At 48.4% G+C, this 19,727-nt stretch overlaps 1 protein-coding gene across 3 annotated transcripts in view; it reads left to right on the plus strand.

Moving 5' to 3' along the window:
• etv4 (ETS variant transcription factor 4) overlaps positions 1-1,033 on the plus strand; it is a 62,963-nt gene extending 61,930 nt beyond the window's left edge. For all 3 annotated transcript variants that reach the window (XM_084323724.1, XM_084323725.1, XM_084323726.1), the window contains exons 11-12: positions 275-376; positions 556-1,033. In XM_084323724.1, the coding sequence (XP_084179850.1) occupies positions 275-376; positions 556-786 (333 nt within the window). In that variant the 3' untranslated portion in view covers positions 787-1,033. The remainder of the gene's footprint in view (positions 1-274; positions 377-555) is intronic.
• Positions 1,034-19,727: the final 18,694 nt, after the last annotated feature.

Genomic DNA, 19,727 nt, shown 5'->3' on the forward strand with positions numbered 1-19,727 from the left:
ACACTACAGAAGGTTAACCCTTTACTATCACAATACAGATATTATCACACTACCACCTGTAGTGTGATAGTAAAGGGTTAACCTGTAGTGTGGTAGTGAAAGGGTTAAAGTGTGCACACATCCTGTTAACCCATTAAGAACCATCCTAGGCCATGGTCACCAGAGCTGAACCGTCCCAGGTGCATTAACACTTCTCCCTCTTCCCTCCCCTGCCCTCTCCCCTGCCCTCTCCCTCTCTCCTGCCCTCTCCCTCTCTCATTCTCTCTCTCATCAGGTTGCCCGGCTGTGGGGGATGCAGAAGAACCGTCCAGCCATGAACTACGACAAGCTCAGTCGCTCTCTGCGCTATTACTACGAGAAGGGAATCATGCAGAAGGTATACAGAGTGCAGTCCAATCATGTTCTTTGGTCCTGTGATCATTTGTAATATTTATAACTAGGGATCAAGTTTTCCTGCCCCCAATCCAATCATTTAATATTATGTATACAGATACCCATTATTTAACCTTTAACATTATTTAACCTTTAACATTATCCTCTCTCTCCTTCTCCTAGGTGGCAGGGGAGCGTTACGTTTATAAGTTTGTATGCGAGCCCGAGGCCCTCATCTCCCTGGCCTTCCCCGACAATCAGCGGCCCAGCCTGAAGGCCGAGTTTGAGCGCTACGTCAACGAGGAGGACACGGTCCCCTTGTCCCACCTGGACAACGGGGTGTCCTACCCCCCAGAACAAGCACCCCCAAACATGGGCCCCCCCCAGTCCTACTCCAAAGGCTACATGTACTAATGCCACACACCCCAACACCCCCCCACCCCCTCTCCTGCCTTCATAAACCCTCCTGTCGTACCCCCCGCCCATCATCATACATGCCCCCATCTCCCCTGCACCTCTTGCACATGCCCACCCCATCCACTTGTATATAATAAGGCTTTTTTTTTTTTTTATCTCAATAGGGATTTTTGAGTTTTTAAAAGAGCTGCATTCCTCTCACTTCTGAGGCCTGTTCAACCCATAAACATGACTGTGGTTAAAGATATTGCTTAATAAAGAACCCATATTACTACTCTACCATGAGCCCGGACCATTCTTTACTCCCAGTCCTCACAGTGTAGTACCCGTATTACTACTCTACCATGAGCCCGGACCATTCTTTACTCCCAGTCCTCATAGTGTAGTACCCGTATTACTACTCTACCATGAGCCCGGACCATTCTTTACTCCCAGTCCTCACAGTGTGGTACCCGTATTACTACTCTACCATGAGCCCGGACCATTCTTTACTCCCAGTCCTCACAGTGTGGTACCGTATTACTACTCTACCATGACTCCGGACCATTCTTTACTCCCAGTCCTCACAGTGTAGTAGTAGTACCCGTATTACTACTCTACCATGAGTCCGGACTCCGGACCATTCTTTACTCCCAGTCCTCACAGTGTGGTACCCGTATTACTACTCTACCATGAGTCTGCAGTCCGGACCATTCTTTACTCCCAGTCCTCACAGTGTAGTACCTGTATTACTACTCTATCCTGGTTGTAGACAATAGAGGTCTTGCACAGAATGTTTATCTTTCTTCCAGGATGGCTGCCTGTAACATAGCTAAAAGCTATTATGTGCAAGAGACAACAGTTGCTATGTCTTGATTTATGAGAGCTATATCAACAGAAACATAATAAGTTGGTGTCTTATTACTGGATCTTGTAAATAATTCACAGTAGAATAGTAATAGCATGGTTTTCCAGTGTTTTACCTACTCTACCACTGAACAGAAATTAGGCATTTTCTCTTGAAAGTGGTTACCAATGGATATTGGCAGCCATGCTGGAAGAAAGGGAACTACACAAAGATTTCGTGCAAGGCCTCGATTTTTTTTCTTTTTTTCTTTTTTTTAATCTTTTCCCCCCTCCATTTTTCCTCCGATTTTCTCCCATCCCAATGTTAGTCGTATGCCAATTCCCAATCCCCTTCCTGGTCGCTGCGCACTTACCCCCCACAGTCAGATCATCTGGGAGAGTGGAGGCTATCACGTGCTTCCTCCGACACACGTCCAGCCAATCAACCGCTTTTTTTCACCTGGCAGCGCGGATCCTCCCTGAGAGGGCGTAGCGTGTGGAAGGATCACACTATCCCACTCAGGTCCTATCCGCGCTTAGCAGGCGCCCGACCGAACTGTAGGAGTCGCTGTTTACAACGACCCGGACCCACCCCGCCAGCTTCTCCCACCCTCTAATACAGCCAATTGTATTAGTGTGAACGGCCAGCCAAGCTGGTGACAACCCCGGAGCTGTGAGCTGGATTCGAACAGGCGAATCCAGCTCACAGCTCCGGGGTTAGTGACGAACGCAATCTCCGCTACGCCACCTAACCGCCTGGCCTCGATTGTTTTAATTTTAAATGATTGGCTGCATTTACTGCAGACAAAGGATGGAAATAATCTGATCAGGTTTGGTGGTGAGGCCTTCAACACTACTGTTCTATCTATCTATTCAGCCAGATATGTTGAAAGGGCTCACATGCACATTACATCTCAGCTAGTGCCTTGTTCAATGTAAAATGTTGCTCACTTGGACTTCATCATCAATAGTAAGATCATAAAAAGAATAAAGGCCAAACACTATACAAAATAATTTTTTTAGTAATAGATACAAATATGGTGTAGTGTTAAAAAGTGTTTAAAGTGAATGTGAGTGTGCATGTGGATGTGTGTGCAATGAGTGTAGATGGATGGATGGTTGATAGATATAATCAACAGGTGATTATAAATAAACGACAGCCATAGCCAACGAGCCATATTGGTAGGCATGATACATCATGAGAATACCATGAATTTTACTAGTATTGGCTTCTTTGTCACTTGACTGTCGTCGCATGTAAGAACGTGTGTTATGTACCAGGAGCTGATCACTTCTGTGTCACTGTGCAGGCAGGCCTGAGTACTCCTGTGTCACGGGGCATGCAGGTGAGGGCTGCCAATTAGCCAATTAGTGCTGATTGGTTACCTGCTGGGAGCTTTAAAGGCAGACCTAGTAACACACATGCAGTGTCTGTGCTTAGAAGAAGAGCTGTCAGGTTCTTCCAGTCCTTGTCCGTTGGGTTTACCTTAGTACTTTAGTTTACATTTATATTAATAGTTCCTTGAGATAGTAGCACTTCGAGTTAGAGCACAGGGTTTTGGTGTTGGTTTGCACATAGGTTGCGTGCCCATGAGCCAGGGTCGTAACAGTTGGTGCTCGTCCGGGATATTTACCCCTAGAAATTGTTTGGTGTTTTTTTTTTTTGTGTTACACGGGGTGTCATGGTATTATGGTTTGGGTGGTGTTCGTTACATATGGTGTAACGTGGGGGCTGAGCCATTTCATCAAACAGGTGAGTATGCCGTATTTGTTTGTAATTTGATGTGACTACTTATGCTGTTAAAATATATAGTTTAGTGGGCACCACATGTAGATAGGGACATTATTTTCTGGTTGTTGGTTAGCGTCCTGTGCACCACGTACTCCTGGGGCAGTCAGGGAAGGGATTAGCACCATCTGCTTGTCTGGTACCGTATCATGTACTGGACGGGTGGATGGTCAAGTATGATCTTTGACTGGTAGCAGGTGTGGTTGAAGATGGTTAGGTCTACAGGGCATTAGTTTAAGGGTAGGTAGATTAGGGCGGCCAGAAAACACAGGTAGTGTGGTAGGGCTTGATTTAGTGTTTCTTAGGGTAGACATGTGGTGGGCCGGTTTTGACTGCAGTTTAGACGTAGAAGCATATGTAGTCACATCAGGTTAGAAGGCGCACCTGTTTGGGATTGTTTGTTGGATTTATTTTGTTTGTTTGAGTGTTTGGTGAGCATACCTGGTAGCACCTAACACCCTGCGTGTATGACACGTCTATTTAGGGTGGGTGTGTTTTATTTTTTATTTTTTTTTATTTTGCAACCTAGAAAGGTGCGCTCCGTAGAGCTCACATTTCCACCGCGTTCCCTTCTGGTTGTTATTATTGGCATTTAGCATTCTTCAGTGGTTCTTCAGTGGTTCTTCATGGTTCTTCAGTGGTTCTTCGTGGTTCTTCAGTGGTTCGTTGGGGGGGTCTTTGTGGTTTGTTAGTGGTTCTTTGTGACTGTGAGGTAGGGTGTGTAGCTTGGGGTGGCTGGTTCAGTGACAATGGCTTCCATCAGGGACTTTGTTGATCGCCTGTCTCATGACTTGTTAGAGAAGTTTTCCAAAGAACAACTGCTAGAACTTGCTGTACACTACAGGGTGGAGCTTTCTGCAGGGGAGAAACGTTTGAAGCCGTCTGCCTTGAGTGCGTTAAGGGTGTTACTCGTTAGGGAGCAGGTGCTTGAGGAGAGGGTGGAGGGGCCTCCTTCGTCTGGCGCGTCTCCGCTATTACCTGGTGTAGAGGGTGAGTGGAGGATAAGGGAGTTGGAGTTTAAGGAAAGGCAGCTAGAGCGGGAGCGTGAGGAGAGGAGAGAGGAGCGTGAGCTTAAAGAGAGGAAAGAGGAGCGTGAGTTTAAGGAGAAACAAATGTTGTTGGAGCACGAGCGTGCACAGAAGTAGCTTGAATATAAGCATGCTGCCTTGCAGGCGGGCGCTCTGCATCCAGAGTCACGTTCAGGTTTTGATGTAGGCAGGAATATTAGGATGGTACCTCCATTTTTTGAGAAAGACGTGGAAAGATATTTTCCCCTTTTTGAACGGGTGGCAACCACATTGAAGTGGCCTGATACCGCCTGGACACTGCTGCTGCAATGTGTTTTAGTTGGTAGGGCACAAGAAGCCTACACTGCTCTGTCCCTTGAACAAAGCGCTGATTATGAGCTGGTTAAAGCTTCCATTTTGAGGGCTTATGAGTTGGTCCCGAGGCCTATCGTCAGCGTTTTAGAGGTTATCGCAGGTCGGAGGGGCAGTCTTATGTTGAATTTGGAAGGGAGAAGGAGAACCTGTTTGACAGGTGGTGCACTTCTCAGAAGGCAGAGTCAAGAGAGCAGCTTAGGCAGTTGATTCTCCTAGAGGAATTTAAAAGATGTGTTCCTGATACTGTTTCCACACATCTAAATGAGCGTAAGGTATCGAAGATAGGCGACGCCGCTGTCTTCGCTGAGGAGTTTGTGTTGACACACAAGTCCGTGTTTTTGGAGGACTACCGTGTTGAGTCCGGGGATAGGCGTCCTGTTCAGGGGGGCCGTTTCCCAAAACCTGTGTCTGCTGGTCAGTTAACTTCACCTCCTAGGCGGGGTGGTTCTGCTGGTGCATTCCCAGAAGGGATTATCTGTTTCTACTGTAAAGAACCTGGTCATATCGTTGCTGGGTGCCCGGTGCTTGAGCAGAATAATGTCAGAACCGTGGCTCTGGTAGAAACCATATGCAGAATGCCTATGCCAACGTTAGATGGGGATGGGGGAAGTATCAAACGTGTGGACAAAGAGCTCGAGGGTTCCTCAAGGTTTATGATGAATGGATTTGTTTCCCTGACTAATGCACTAGAGTCCAAACAGGCTATAACAATTTGGAGAGATACCGGTGCTTTTCAGTCCCTCATTCTGGAGGGGGTTTTGCCGTTTTCAGAAAACTCTTCTTTGCATTCCGGTGTCGTTGTTCGGGGCTTTGGGGGTGGATTTGTGGATGCACCTTTGCATGAGGTCACGCTCAATTCTCCCTTAGTATCAGGCAATGTTGTTGTGGGGGTATGTTCTCACATTCCCATAAAGGGGGTGTCCTTCATTCTAGGGAATGATTTGGCTGGTGACAAAGTGTTGGCTACTCCGGTTGTAACTCCCATTCCTGTGGTTTCTGAGGTCCCTAATGAGCTGGCACAGAAACATCCAGGAGTGTTTCCTGTGTGTGCTGTGGCTCGGGAAATGTCAAAGGACAAAAGTGATGTTGTTGACACTTCGACTTGGGACATTACACTTAGTGACACATTCTTTGTTGAATTAAAATGTGTACCTGTTGAGAATTTTGGAAAGCACACTGTGGATCTACCTCTGCATAATGATTCTCTTGATTGTGGCTTTGTGTTAGGCCCGGTGGTGAAACCAGAGTTGACATGCGTGCCGGAGAAGCATGTGGCAGGAGATGGTACGGCAGCGCAGTGTCTCAGGGTCTTCCCAGCCTGTATGGTGGCTGAGGCCACGAACGAATTGGAGGAGTGTGGGAAGGATGCTATGAGAGGTGCTGTTGTTTCATGTGACACCGTTCTAGTTGGAGAGGCTACTAAGCCTGACTTAGGCTGCCAGCCTTCCCACAGTAGCTCTATTGTCCCTAATGTTTCACTTGTGGGCAGGGATGGTCTCAGTATGTCAGTTGATGATTCTGACATTGATCCACATGTCCACACTGATTCTCTGCCATGCACTAGGTGTGATGGTCAACCTAGTTACCTGTGTCCTGTGGGGCAGGAGCCGCCTTCGCGACCTGGTCTGTTGAGTGGCAGCCATTTTGATTTTGATCAGGACAATGTTATTTTGGGTGACGCCATTTTAGATGGTGTTCCAGACGTTTTTGTGACTGTCGTACTGCCATGTTCCAGGTACGGTGGGGCTGTACCTGAGGCAGTACATCCTACTCTGGATGTTCACGGCTTGCAGTATCCTGGACTGCCAGTGCCAGGTGGGATGGATATGGGCGCGGTGGTGGTATCAGTGATCTATGGTTTTTGTTTTGCTGTGTTCTGTTCTGTTGAGCGCAGTTCTCAGGTTGATTTTGGTTTGCAGTCTATTTTTGACAGGTCGGTATCGGTGGAGGGGCCTGTTGAAAGGGAGCATACAAAACGGTTGGTGGTCGTGTTCGACAGGGGCCGACCCGCTATCGCTGTTGTGGTAGTGGCCCTGACAACTAATGGGTCACAGTGTTTTTTTTTGTTTTTGTTTATGGGTTGTTGTGTGGTGGTTGCCTCTGGGGCAACCAGTTTGGTGGGGGAGGTGTTATGTACCAGGAGCTGATCACTTCTGTGTCACTGTGCAGGCAGGCCTGAGTACTCCTGTGTCACGGGGCATGCAGGTGAGGGCTGCCAATTAGCCAATTAGTGCTGATTGGTTACCTGCTGGGAGCTTTAAAGGCAGACCTAGTAACACACATGCAGTGTCTGTGCTTAGAAGAAGAGCTGTCAGGTTCTTCCAGTCCTTGTCCGTTGGGTTTACCTTAGTACTTTAGTTTACATTTATATTAATAGTTCCTTGAGATAGTAGCACTTCGAGTTAGAGCACAGGGTTTTGGTGTTGGTTTGCACATAGGTTGCGTGCCCATGAGCCAGGGTCGTAACAACGTGTATTCATGGAGTAATCCTGCATAGCCTGCTGGCAGATTTATTAACAGATTGCAGAATGGGTACAATAGTACGGCTCAATACACACAATTGTTAAGGGGATGCAGACCAGAGAAAGACTTGTCTTGTTTACATCAGAGTCCCCCATTTTCAATTAATCATAATTGCTGCAGCTGTGTGTTATTGTAACCAAGTGGAACTGACGTTGATTAGGTAATAAGAGGCACCTGTTGGCGATCCACAAGGGTTCTTCCGGGCGCACGTGCTGCTCAGAGTTTTGCTGTACACGGGTCCACGCGAGTCATTGCCGAGCGGAGCGTTGTGTGTCTGTCACTCCCACTACTAGAGAAGGGAGCTAGCCCCCCCCCCCCCCCCCATATTAGTGTGAACAGATCATAGATTGATAGTAAGTAACCACAAGTAATTCAACAGATACTCTTTCAATGATGACAGAAGATGTCGTCCTTTAGGAAGTTGAAGTAACATTTAATTCATATGGCCAATCAATTTAAGAGTAAGTTAAAACCAGGGGTGTAAAAAGTACCCAGAAATTATACTTAAGTGAAAGTATGGGTACCGTCTCAAAATCTTACTCAAGTAAAAGTCAGAGTATCTGGCTAAAAACAGTTTCTACTTTTAAATGTACTAAAAAGTTAAAGTAAAAACTTTTTTTCTGACTGTCTATTCTTCTGATAGCAGGTGTTTAATCAAATATCCCCACTTTCTAGTCTTGCACAAGGACCAATCAGCATGGTATGGGCTGGTTAACTTTCCATTGATGGGGATTTGATTGGCTGTTTTAGAATAAAGTGCGACGCAGGATTAATAACGTTAATGTTAGTTCGGCCAGAGAAATAAATATACTAATTAAAATGGTTGGACCTGCAATATTTGTACTTTGTAGGTCTGCATTTTAAATGTAAGGAGTAAAAAGTATGTTTTTTTTCTCTGAAATGTAATTGAGTAAAAGTACAAGTATACAAACCTAATACTACTCGAGTAAAGTACAAATCCCCAAAAACAGTACTTAAGTATTGTAACAAAGTACAATTACTCAAGTACTTTACACCCCTGGTTAAAACTAGCTAGATAAATAATATTGATTATGTGTATTTGAGATGTCTGAGGGGCTGAAGGCTACGGGCCCTTGGTTTTTGTGTAACCTGATTAACGTAAGGTTATGTATATAACCAAGTTCTATTAATTCTGGTGACGCTCAGCGTCAGTCTGCACTGACTTCACTTCGTGCACGTGCACTGAATAAAAAAATTCCACAATGTACCTTTACATACCAACATTCGTCTGGCCACACCCCTATCCGCTTACCTTCATAAGCAGGTGTGTGGTCACCTACTCGCCTCCTTCCCAAACGTTCACCACAAGGCGAGATCAAGGGCCGCAGCGGCGTCCTGACGCTGAGCGTCACCAGAATTCAGAGAACTTGGTTATATACATAACCGTACGTTCTATTTCATTCTGGCCTCCGCTCAGCGTCAGTCTGCACAAGAGGAGCTGAGCGGAAGCCAGAAGCTCGACAAATGTACCCCGCTGAGGCCCCCCACAACCATCAGACCGGGGAGGACCGAGCCCCCCGACCGGGGAAAACCAGGCAGCAGGCTGTAGACCCGAGCCTGGAACACTGCGGACGAGACAGGCGCCAAAGGGGTCAACTGAAACAGCACCCCGGCGGAAGGGGCGTATGCTGGCATTGTTGCGCACCATGACAAAGCCTCCATCAAAAAAAAACCCACCCAGAGGGGTCGAGGCAGAGAAGGCTGACACAATTGGCAGACGTCATGAACGTGCAGGGGCACACTCAACCGGGTAACCCGGGAGTCGACTCTGCTCCAACACACCAGGGAATCAACCACCCTCTTGGTACCACATACGGTGGTTGTTCCTATAACCCCTCAAGAAAAACTCCAAAACACACCTGCGGGTATACACCAGCTATACCGCAGTACAAGTGTTTCAGTTTCCAAAAAAGGGTTATCCCAGGCCTACGGTTTCAACGAAACATTACTTCGGACCGGGCCCGGCGGCTCGGGAAGCACACAGGATTACCAGAGGAGGTCCAGAAGACCACCCCAACAGCCCCCTCTTCGCCATGCGTGAGAGAGGAGCGAAAGAAAGGAGAATCAGCCCCTTATGATAGTGCCAGGTACAACGTGTACCCAACAAAGGGTCTCCATAACGCCTAACCCTGTGACACCCGGGCCGACCCGGCATTTTTCCCCCCGAAAAAAGCACAAGTCCCTCAGGGTACCAGAACAGCAGATCTGCGTCCCCGGCGGACAACGGGTTAACTGACCTGGACCAGCGCGACCAGAACCAGTCCCGTGCCCTAACCACGCCGACATGCCCACTCCAGAAGAGGGGGTAGGTATGCGTGTCGATCTAAAACATGAAAAGAGGGCGCCACCCAGACGGTCCCATTTGTACCGTGCTCAGTGGCCCACCCCAAGGGCGTGCGACCCCTCTACCTATGTTCTGATCTATTCCGTTAACATCCCCCAGATATGAACGAGAATTCATCGAGAAGTAAACTGGCGGAAGAGACAAAACTCCATCCCAGTTGCCCTATAAAAACGCTGTTTTAATAACGAGCAACCAAGGCGTACTTAGCCTCCTGCATGATTCTTAACAGAAACACCCCGAGCCAGCACTATGTACGCGTCGAGACCCAAACACATCAATGGATAGTCTAGCAAGACACCAGACATTGTTCTTCCAAGTCGCCTGGGAGAACGACACGGAGCCGTCGTGCTTCATGTTCTTTCCTCTTTTTATTTAAAAAAGAAAGAAACACAGACTGACATGAATCCCACGTGACGCAGCTGAGGGTAAAAATTGTTTACATTTTTACATCCCGCCACCCTCGCCACAGGGAGGAGACGGAAATCCCCAGAGAGACTTCCCACGCGAGCTGTATAGATTGAAAAGAATATATTGCAACATTGAGCTATGTAACACTTGGGTTAGAGCTCTCCGAGGAGGAGGCACTGAACCAATACACACTCAATAATCGAATTGAATCGAATACACACACAATAGAGCAGAACTCCTTTTTTGAAGTTCTACTCACCTTGACAATCTGAGGAGGAGGCTCTGAACTCTGAGGAGGCTCCCTCACTGGGAAGGAGAGTCCGAACTCACAGAAGGCACTTCTCCCTGAGGAGGAGCTTCGTGAGGAGGAGCTCTGACAACTCCCTGAAACAGATCCATAACATGGACCTGAACAACCCACGGAAGTCTTACCAATAGAGACGCGCTCAGTGACGTACTCCAATTTTCCAGGGCGTGGGACCAGGAAACTCCCCCCCCCCCCTTACCCTGTAACGTGCCAAACAGCAACGTGACAGGAACCTTGAAGGACAGGTGTTTTAACCCCTGACCAATCAGAAAAAGGGAGGAAAGGATTACCAGTTCACCCCTTTACGACCCCTCACCCATGATACGATATAATGACAAGTAGAGCATGACACAGTCATAGCATGCTACATGAAGCATCTAACAGCCTCACATAGCTCATGCGCTAACCTGCTACCTGAGTTTTACTAAGGAAAACACAGAACAGAGAGGGCCCCTTTAAGAGCCCCGGTCCAGACTTACACATGTGCTTCTGTGGGCCAAACCTAACCCAGTTGTAGATCACAAGACACACACAACCCTTCATCACAACAAAAAATGGCAAAAGTACACTCTTACTACAGAGGAACGCCGTTTTTCATAACGAGAGAAGTCAGAAGTCCTCGATTATGTAATGGCCACAGACCTTGCTAAGCACACATGATAAGTGACCAAACAACCTTTTCTTTAGGAAAAAATAGTTTCTCAAGCGGAAAGCACAACCCCAGCAATTAAGCTGAGGGTTACATCGTATCCCCACAAACACAGTGACACAATATATTGTAACCAAACATGTCTGAGAGGAGGGGGGGGAAGCCCCAGGGAAACCGGGGGGTCACCCCTCCTATCTTACCCTTGATACGACCAAGGCGAACAGGCACCTCTGTTAATGTGTGAACATGCTGTTCATTGTCATCACAGGCTGAGAAAAAAGATTCATTCCTCAATCACATGTCACTAAGCATAGCTTTACAGGTTAAATAACCCTCTTAGTTGTGAGTTCACCCACGGTACAACGTTACATGAACACACATGTTCTCATCACAACCAAACCAGTTCATTTTTACACATGTAAAAAACAACGCCGATTTACTACAGAGAGAAAAGCTATACCAGTGACAAGACAATTCACACCCAACACGCGTCGTATCCTCGATGTATTGCAGCAACACATGTTTTGGAAACATCGTTATTACAAAACATTTAGAAGGGAAGAAAAGAAGAAGTGTTTAAAGTCCGGTCAGGACTCCTACCTTCACCTTGAATGCAGACAGAGAGAACAGCAACACTGGTTAACGGGACACCGAGTTGAACCCAGCATCTCCTGCGTTGGTGACGAGGGTATGTCCGCTACGCCACCCAGCCGCCGTTCTCCATATTGACGAAGTCCTCGCCGGCACTGGCACCCGGGTGTAGGGTCGACTAACATCCTCTGTCAAAGATGACGTTGTAGTCAGAGTGTTGTGAAGGGCCAGATTAAACCGAATATATATATTTATTTATATATATATATTTAATTGTATTTGTATATTCTCTAATATTCCCTGATATCCCTTGTATATTCCTTGAACAATATGCATTGAATATCCATTCTAGCCTACTGAACATCCCATAATAGTCTCCATTCTACTATTGGTCGAGACCTTGGTGCCAGGCTGCCATACCTCTCAGACCCAGTTCAAACGTACCGCTCCACATGTACGAACAAGTCCTAGTTCCGCGTAGGAATCTGGCTACCGCACCACTAATGGGACTATTTGTTCATAGTGCGTATATATACTGCGCTACTAAAGTAGGACTTTCTTTTCAGTCCAGTTTCTTACCCTCCAATAGAGTCACAGACGTAAAGCCTCCCCGCGACGCCACGTGTGGGAGTAAGGCCAAGTTCGCCTACCATCGGTATTGAGACATCGTGTATATTAATATTTGAATAGTCATATTTGGCACTATATCGTCGAGTTGGACGTAGTCTATTAAGCTAATAATAGTCTGTTAATATATAGTGCTTCGTGCGGTGAGAATACTACCGTAGTCAGTACCCCATCGTTTCGGGCAGAGAACTGGCTGCTTACCCAGGGTGGTTGACCCCATGTGAAGCTGCACCCGAGGAGCCCCAGAGCCGACGAGCGAGTGGACCTGTATACCGGATTATTCTACCGACGACAGCCCGCCTTCCCAGGCACGGATTATGCTTTGTATACTTTGATTATTCCATGGATAAAGACCCCCGACACTGCCGTGTGTTGGAACCCCCCCCCCTGGAGAGGACGCAAGGTGAGGAGACGCTCTGCAAGACGAGGTCGCTTCACGTCTCTCCCCCGTGGACCGGAGAGAGCCGGCCCACAAAGAGTCCACCTGCTTTCATCTGTGGTCCAAGGATCGCCGGCGCATTGAACGGCACTACAGTGGGTTCACCTGGGATACCCTTGGCCGGACGAGGCAGCCGGATTCTACCCCCCCCCCCTCCTACTCCTGTCGGCTTACAAGCGACCGGATTAACCCCCTCTAGTGTATCTAGTATATAATCATTAAAGTATCATTGCTGTTATTCCTTAACTATTCCAGGTCGTATATTTACCACCTGCGCCTTCAGAGATTGGACATTCTCTATTGATATACCGACGAATACTCTTTGCCATAAAAGTGCATACTATTTCAATTCATAAATGTAATTAAGTGATTAAGTGCTTGTTCTACACACCATCGCTGTGTAGAAATAAAGACCTGTTTCGACTTCGTACATTTGTGTTGGATCCGTTTCATCTACGTGAGAGTGTTTATGATAATATATTTATGCCGTGTACTGGGTGGCCGAATATTAAGTACAAAGGTAGTGGTAGTAAGTATCATATCTAGTAATACAGTCAGGGAATTGTACCCCTCAGTTACAATTGGTCCTTCGAGCCGGAGGGTAATTAGTGTAATATTAATATAGTGTTATTAATATTGAAATGGCCTATGATGAACACTCCACGAAACGATCCTCCTAACCAACGCCCGCAGCGCGAACGACGGCTCCCTCAGTACTTAGAGGCTTACGCTGTCAGTCAACAACCTAGTCTTCTACTAACAGTAAACGCGGTAAAACTAGAAAGTAAAAGTATGTCTAACCCCAACGCCCAGACTACCCCGACCATAGAGGCCCCTACGGGCTCTAATGTAACTGACCAAGTTCACGGTGGGGACCAGTGGGAACCAGACATGACTTCACACCCCGCCAGTACTGAAGAAGTAGTCCCCGATGAGTCCCGGGAGGAATACAACGCTACCGAGAGAGAACTCGGCACGGAAGAAGACGGGGAGAGCACCGTGGAGATAGAACTCCAAGGCTCCGCAAGGAGTACCCCGAGGGAAGGCTCCCCTATACAACCGCCTTCTCCCAGCGAGGCAGAGAGGACCCTACAGCAGGCCTTCCTCATCAGCCTGAACGCCGCTGCTGAACGCGACCGACTGCAGATCCAGCAGCGAAGCGAACACGAGCAGATACGTCTAGAAATAAGACGCATTCAGATGGAAGAGAATGTGGCCCGAGAACGAGCCGGTGCTCAACGGGACGCAGCGCGCGACAGACAGCAGTCGCAACTAATAGAACAGCTGATCAGACGGACAACACCCTCTCTTTCCGCCAGAGGCTCCAGGAACTCGTCTAGACACACCTCCAGGGCGGCATCCCCTAGCCGAGTAAACAACCCTGAACTTGACCAACAGACGAGGTCTATACCCCCCACAGACCACCTCCCCCCACCGGTCCAAGCGAGACCTAGCAACCGGGAAGGAGCAGCATATCCTGTGGAGAGGCTAAACCAGAGACTACAAGCACTGGATGACCTAACTGAAGACGAAGAGGAAGAGGAGGAGAACCACGCCCGAAGACAGCACAGTACTCTACCGGACCAGGAGGCCCGGTACAGCCCAGGCTATACTCCCGCGGAGCTGCGCTACAGACCCCCGACTCTATACCCGGGTGAGCACGACGCACGACCCGCACCGAGGAACAGCACCTGGACAAGCGGGCCATGGTACACTGCCGGTACCAGCCCATACCAAAAAGCGGGAGGAGACTCGCCTAGGAGGCCTCTCCCCCAACGCTCGCCGATGTATCCACAGTCAGCGTCATACATTGGCACGCCTATGGTACCCGACTTCACCCAAGAGAACCGGGCCCAGTATACAGAACTCCGCATGTGTCTGGAGACCATGTTGGTGGATGTATTGGATGAACGCCACAAATACGCCATCCTACTGAAGCACTTAAAGGTACCCCGCGCACATAATATAGCGCTCGCCTACGCGACTTCCACCACCCCATACACAGCAGCGCTGGTAGCATTGGACCAGAGGTATGGGCGCATATGGGATTACGTGATCCAGGAGATCCGACACATCGACCGCTTACCCCCAGCAATAGACAATCGAGCACTGGACGACCTGTCCATCAGAGTGCAGTCCCTGGTAGGGATGTTGGGAGCGCAAAGAGAGAAGGGGAGGCATGAACTTTACGCCAACTCAAATGTGGAAAGGATCCTGGAGAAGCTGCCGCCCGCTCGTCAGGAGCGCTTTAGGCGGCAGAGGGACCACAGAGACCCGAATGGCCCCGAACCGAACCTCCTCGATCTAGCAGACTTCCTGGCGAGAGAAGTCAGCAGCCTACGGCTAGATACATTCGGACGGAGCACCCCTGGCTCCAGAGAAGGAACCAGACGACTAAATGATGGAAGAAGATCGGTGACTGTGATGCACCAATCGGAGTCAGTACCGAGCAGCAGGAGCCACAGTACCCCCTCCAGAACGGAGAAGTGGAAGATAGTGTGCCCCTACTGTGAGAAAGAACACTGGCTAGCGCAATGTGACTCCTTCCCCAAGCTGAACGCGGAGGAAGCAGGTCAATGGATAAAGTCCAACAAGCGCTGTTTTCGCTGTGCGCGCTCACACATGGCAGCCGAATGCCGCTTAAAGAAAAGGTGCACCAAGTGCGATGGAGCCCATCTGGACATACTTCACGACAGTAACAGACGGCGCCCTTCACCTGCACCATCCAGCCGCAAAGCGAGCGTCATGTACATCGATCCCGCCAGCAGCAGTGGAGCCCGAGTACTCCTAAAAGTAGTGCGTGTGACACTAAGCTACCAGAATAAAGTCCTGGACACTTACGCCGTCCTCGATGACGGGTCAGAGAAGACCCTGCTGCTCGCCTCCGCTGCGGCCCAGCTAGGGCTGCGGGGAAGCGAAACCCAAATGACAATTCGGACAATAAGATGAGATTTGAAGACGATAAAGGGCGAGAATGTCTCATTCTCTATCGCAGAAAGCGGCCAGCCTGAGCGACGGTACCAGATTGCAGACGCTTTCACCAGCCAAGAAATAGGACTGTCGCGGTACACATGCCCCGTCGCCAAGCTGATGGAGAAATATGCACATCTGCGCAAGTTACCGATCCCGCTCATAGACAATGCTATGCCGACCCTGTTGATAGGCTCCGACCATGCAGACCTCATTGTCCCGATAGACCGGGTTCATACCGGACCCCGAGGCTGTCCTGCAGCAGTCGAGACCCGTTTGGGATGGACTCTCCAAGGCCCGCTCGCCAAATCTCTCAACCGAAGTACAGCCACTAGATGTCTCCACTCCCGAGTCACAGAGGGAGAAACCGCACTCCTGCAACACGAGAGCGACGCTCATACCCTCATCAGAGTGGGTGGTCGCCTACGCAGAACCCCCAACACACTCCTGATGGGGCGGCTAGATCCTGCATTACCCCAGACAATGTACCGGCCTGAAGAAGCGAACGGCCGACGAATGTGGAGGTACAGCCAAGTATTAGCCGACAAGTTTTGGAACAGTTTCCTACTGCACTACCTACCGTCTCTACAGACCCGCCAGAAGTGGGTAAAGGAGAGAGACAATTTGACAGAAGGAACAGTCGTCATGATTATTGATCAATCACTGCCCAGAGCTATGTGGCCGGCCGGCCGCGTAAGCAAAGTGATCACCGGTGCCGACGGCAAGGTCCGAGCAGCTGAAGTGCTCGTCCAGGGTCGCACTTACACCCGTCCCGTGGCGAGGCTCATAGAACTGCCTCGACTCCCAGACACAATCGATGATGACCATGACCCTACAACCCTATGACTTTGTGAAGTTGACTGACCCCTACAGCAAACCCTTATGTGTAAATAGACAACGCGATTAATCTGTCTCTGTTTAACTGATTAGGTCTGGGACCTATTCAGGGGGTGGCTGTTGTGAAGGGCCAGATTAAACCGAATATATATATTTATTTATATATATATATTTAATTGTATTTGTATATTCTCTAATATTCCCTGATATCCCTTGTATATTCCTTGAACAATATGCATTGAATATCCATTCTAGCCTACTGAACATCCCATAATAGTCTCCATTCTACTATTGGTCGAGACCTTGGTGCCAGGCTGCCATACCTCTCAGACCCAGTTCAAACGTACCGCTCCACATGTACGAACAAGTCCTAGTTCCGCGTAGGAATCTGGCTACCGCACCACTAATGGGACTATTTGTTCATAGTGCGTATATATACTGCGCTACTAAAGTAGGACTTTCTTTTCAGTCCAGTTTCTTACCCTCCAATAGAGTCACAGACGTAAAGCCTCCCCGCGACGCCACGTGTGGGAGTAAGGCCAAGTTCGCCTACCATCGGTATTGAGACATCGTGTATATTAATATTTGAATAGTCATATTTGGCACTATATCGTCGAGTTGGACGTAGTCTATTAAGCTAATAATAGTCTGTTAATATATAGTGCTTCGTGCGGTGAGAATACTACCGTAGTCAGTACCCCATCGTTTCGGGCAGAGAACTGGCTGCTTACCCAGGGTGGTTGACCCCATGTGAAGCTGCACCCGAGGAGCCCCAGAGCCGACGAGCGAGTGGACCTGTATACCGGATTATTCTACCGACGACAGCCCGCCTTCCCAGGCACGGATTATGCTTTGTATACTTTGATTATTCCATGGATAAAGACCCCCGACACTGCCGTGTGTTGGAACCCCCCCCCCTGGAGAGGACGCAAGGTGAGGAGACGCTCTGCAAGACGAGGTCGCTTCACGTCTCTCCCCCGTGGACCGGAGAGAGCCGGCCCACAAAGAGTCCACCTGCTTTCATCTGTGGTCCAAGGATCGCCGGCGCATTGAACGGCACTACAGTGGGTTCACCTGGGATACCCTTGGCCGGACGAGGCAGCCGGATTCTACCCCCCCCCCCCCTCCTACTCCTGTCGGCTTACAAGCGACCGGATTAACCCCCTCTAGTGTATCTAGTATATAATCATTAAAGTATCATTGCTGTTATTCCTTAACTATTCCAGGTCGTATATTTACCACCTGCGCCTTCAGAGATTGGACATTCTCTATTGATATACCGACGAATACTCTTTGCCATAAAAGTGCATACTATTTCAATTCATAAATGTAATTAAGTGATTAAGTGCTTGTTCTACACACCATCGCTGTGTAGAAATAAAGACCTGTTTCGACTTCGTACATTTGTGTTGGATCCGTTTCATCTACGTGAGAGTGTTTATGATAATATATTTATGCCGTGTACTGGGTGGCCGAATATTAAGTACAAAGGTAGTGGTAGTAAGTATCATATCTAGTAATACAGTCAGGGAATTGTACCCCTCAGTTACACAGAGTGTTAAAGGCATGTTATAGTCACAGTAATGTTTCAACAGTGTAGCATTAAGCTAACAGCCGTCCGACTGACAAACTAACGTTTACTAGCCTAGTGAACACAACGAGCTAGCGCGGCAGCTAACAGCTGACTGGCTAACAACAGTAGGCCACAACTAGCACGCCAGCTAAGCAGCTATCACCTGAACTGTACACAACGACATAACAAGCCACACTTCAGACAGGCCGCTGTCCAAGTCCCTCCCCATCCTAAGAGGGAAGAGAAAAATAAATGTCAAACACAGTTTTCAACTGTGATTTACCAGACATACAGCGGAGCCGGCACAAATTCCCATCCGGGCTGCAGCCGACTTGAGCATGGAACTCCCGATAATGAAGATCCTATGCCCACATTTCCTCATTAGGGTGTACTTCCACATTTATGTGAAAGATGGGGCCTGCACGGGACAGAGAAGCATCTGCTTGTCCAGAGAATCCTGGGTTCACCAGGTCCCGGTCGCGGCCCACTAGGTTGACCATCATGGGCGTCAGACCAAGATCCTCCGTCCGCCGCTTAAGAAGCCGAGCAGAGGACCCCAGTCCGGGGTCGGCGTTCGTAAAATTGTCAGCTAACCCCCATAGCATAAACAGACAACCAGTGCTCGCAAGCAAAACAGTACTTACCCCACCCGGAAGCAACCGATTTCTCACAACAGCCGGTGCTTCCCACAGTCCAGCTGTATGACCGGAGGGCCAATACCCATCCAGCCGCAGCAAGGAGGACTGCAGTTGGGGAGTATGTCAGCGGCGCGAGCCCCTAATACGAAAAAGCTGGTGGAGGTCAGAATGATCATCATCTTCCAGACACTCCAGTGACGAAGACAATATCGCAGTATTTTCTCGAAAATAGTGAGTGAGAAAATAAAGATATGATGTCAACGTATCTTCCCGTTCTTTTGTTTTCCAACTTTCTTCAACTAAACAACCTCGTCAAGTGTGGGTATCTACCGAGGCACTTCCTTGTGGTGAAAGTGAAGAAGGAGGCGAGTAGGTGACCACACACCTGCTTATGAAGGTAAGCGGATAGGGGTGTGGCCAGACAAATGTTGGTATGTAAAGGTACATTGTGGAATTTTTTATTCAGTGCACGTGCACGAAGTGAAGTCAGTGCAGACTGACGCTGAGCGGAGGCCAGAATGAAATAGAACTAACACACACAATACCTCACACACAAACACCCACTCTCACACATATAGACACACTCACATATTAATAACTACACACACAATACCTCACAAACACACAAACACCCACTCTCACCCATATAGACACACTCAGATGGCTATTAGACAAATAACACCAGTAATTATGGCACATCAGCTTCCCTTCATCAGAGCCAATGCAAATGAATTGAGCACACACACTAGTTTCATATGACACACTTATACACTCACACACACACACACACACACAGAAACCCAGATAACCAGCTAGGGTGGGGCCCTGACTCACCCCTGATCACAAGACCATTGTTGTTAAAACCTGTTTATCACAGAAACCTTTGTAATACGTGTGATTTGGAGCAGCTCATTTTTGATGAGAATAGGGGTCAACAATTTAGATATAAGAACCCGGTTTGACCATTGCTAGGGACTCAGTCTGGAAGAGGCTGTGTCAAGGATGGACCTTTGCT

Source organism: Notolepis coatsorum, assembly GCF_963971535.1.
Source record: "Notolepis coatsorum genome assembly, chromosome: 10".
In the NCBI taxonomy this organism is placed as follows: domain Eukaryota; kingdom Metazoa; phylum Chordata; class Actinopteri; order Aulopiformes; family Paralepididae; genus Notolepis; species Notolepis coatsorum.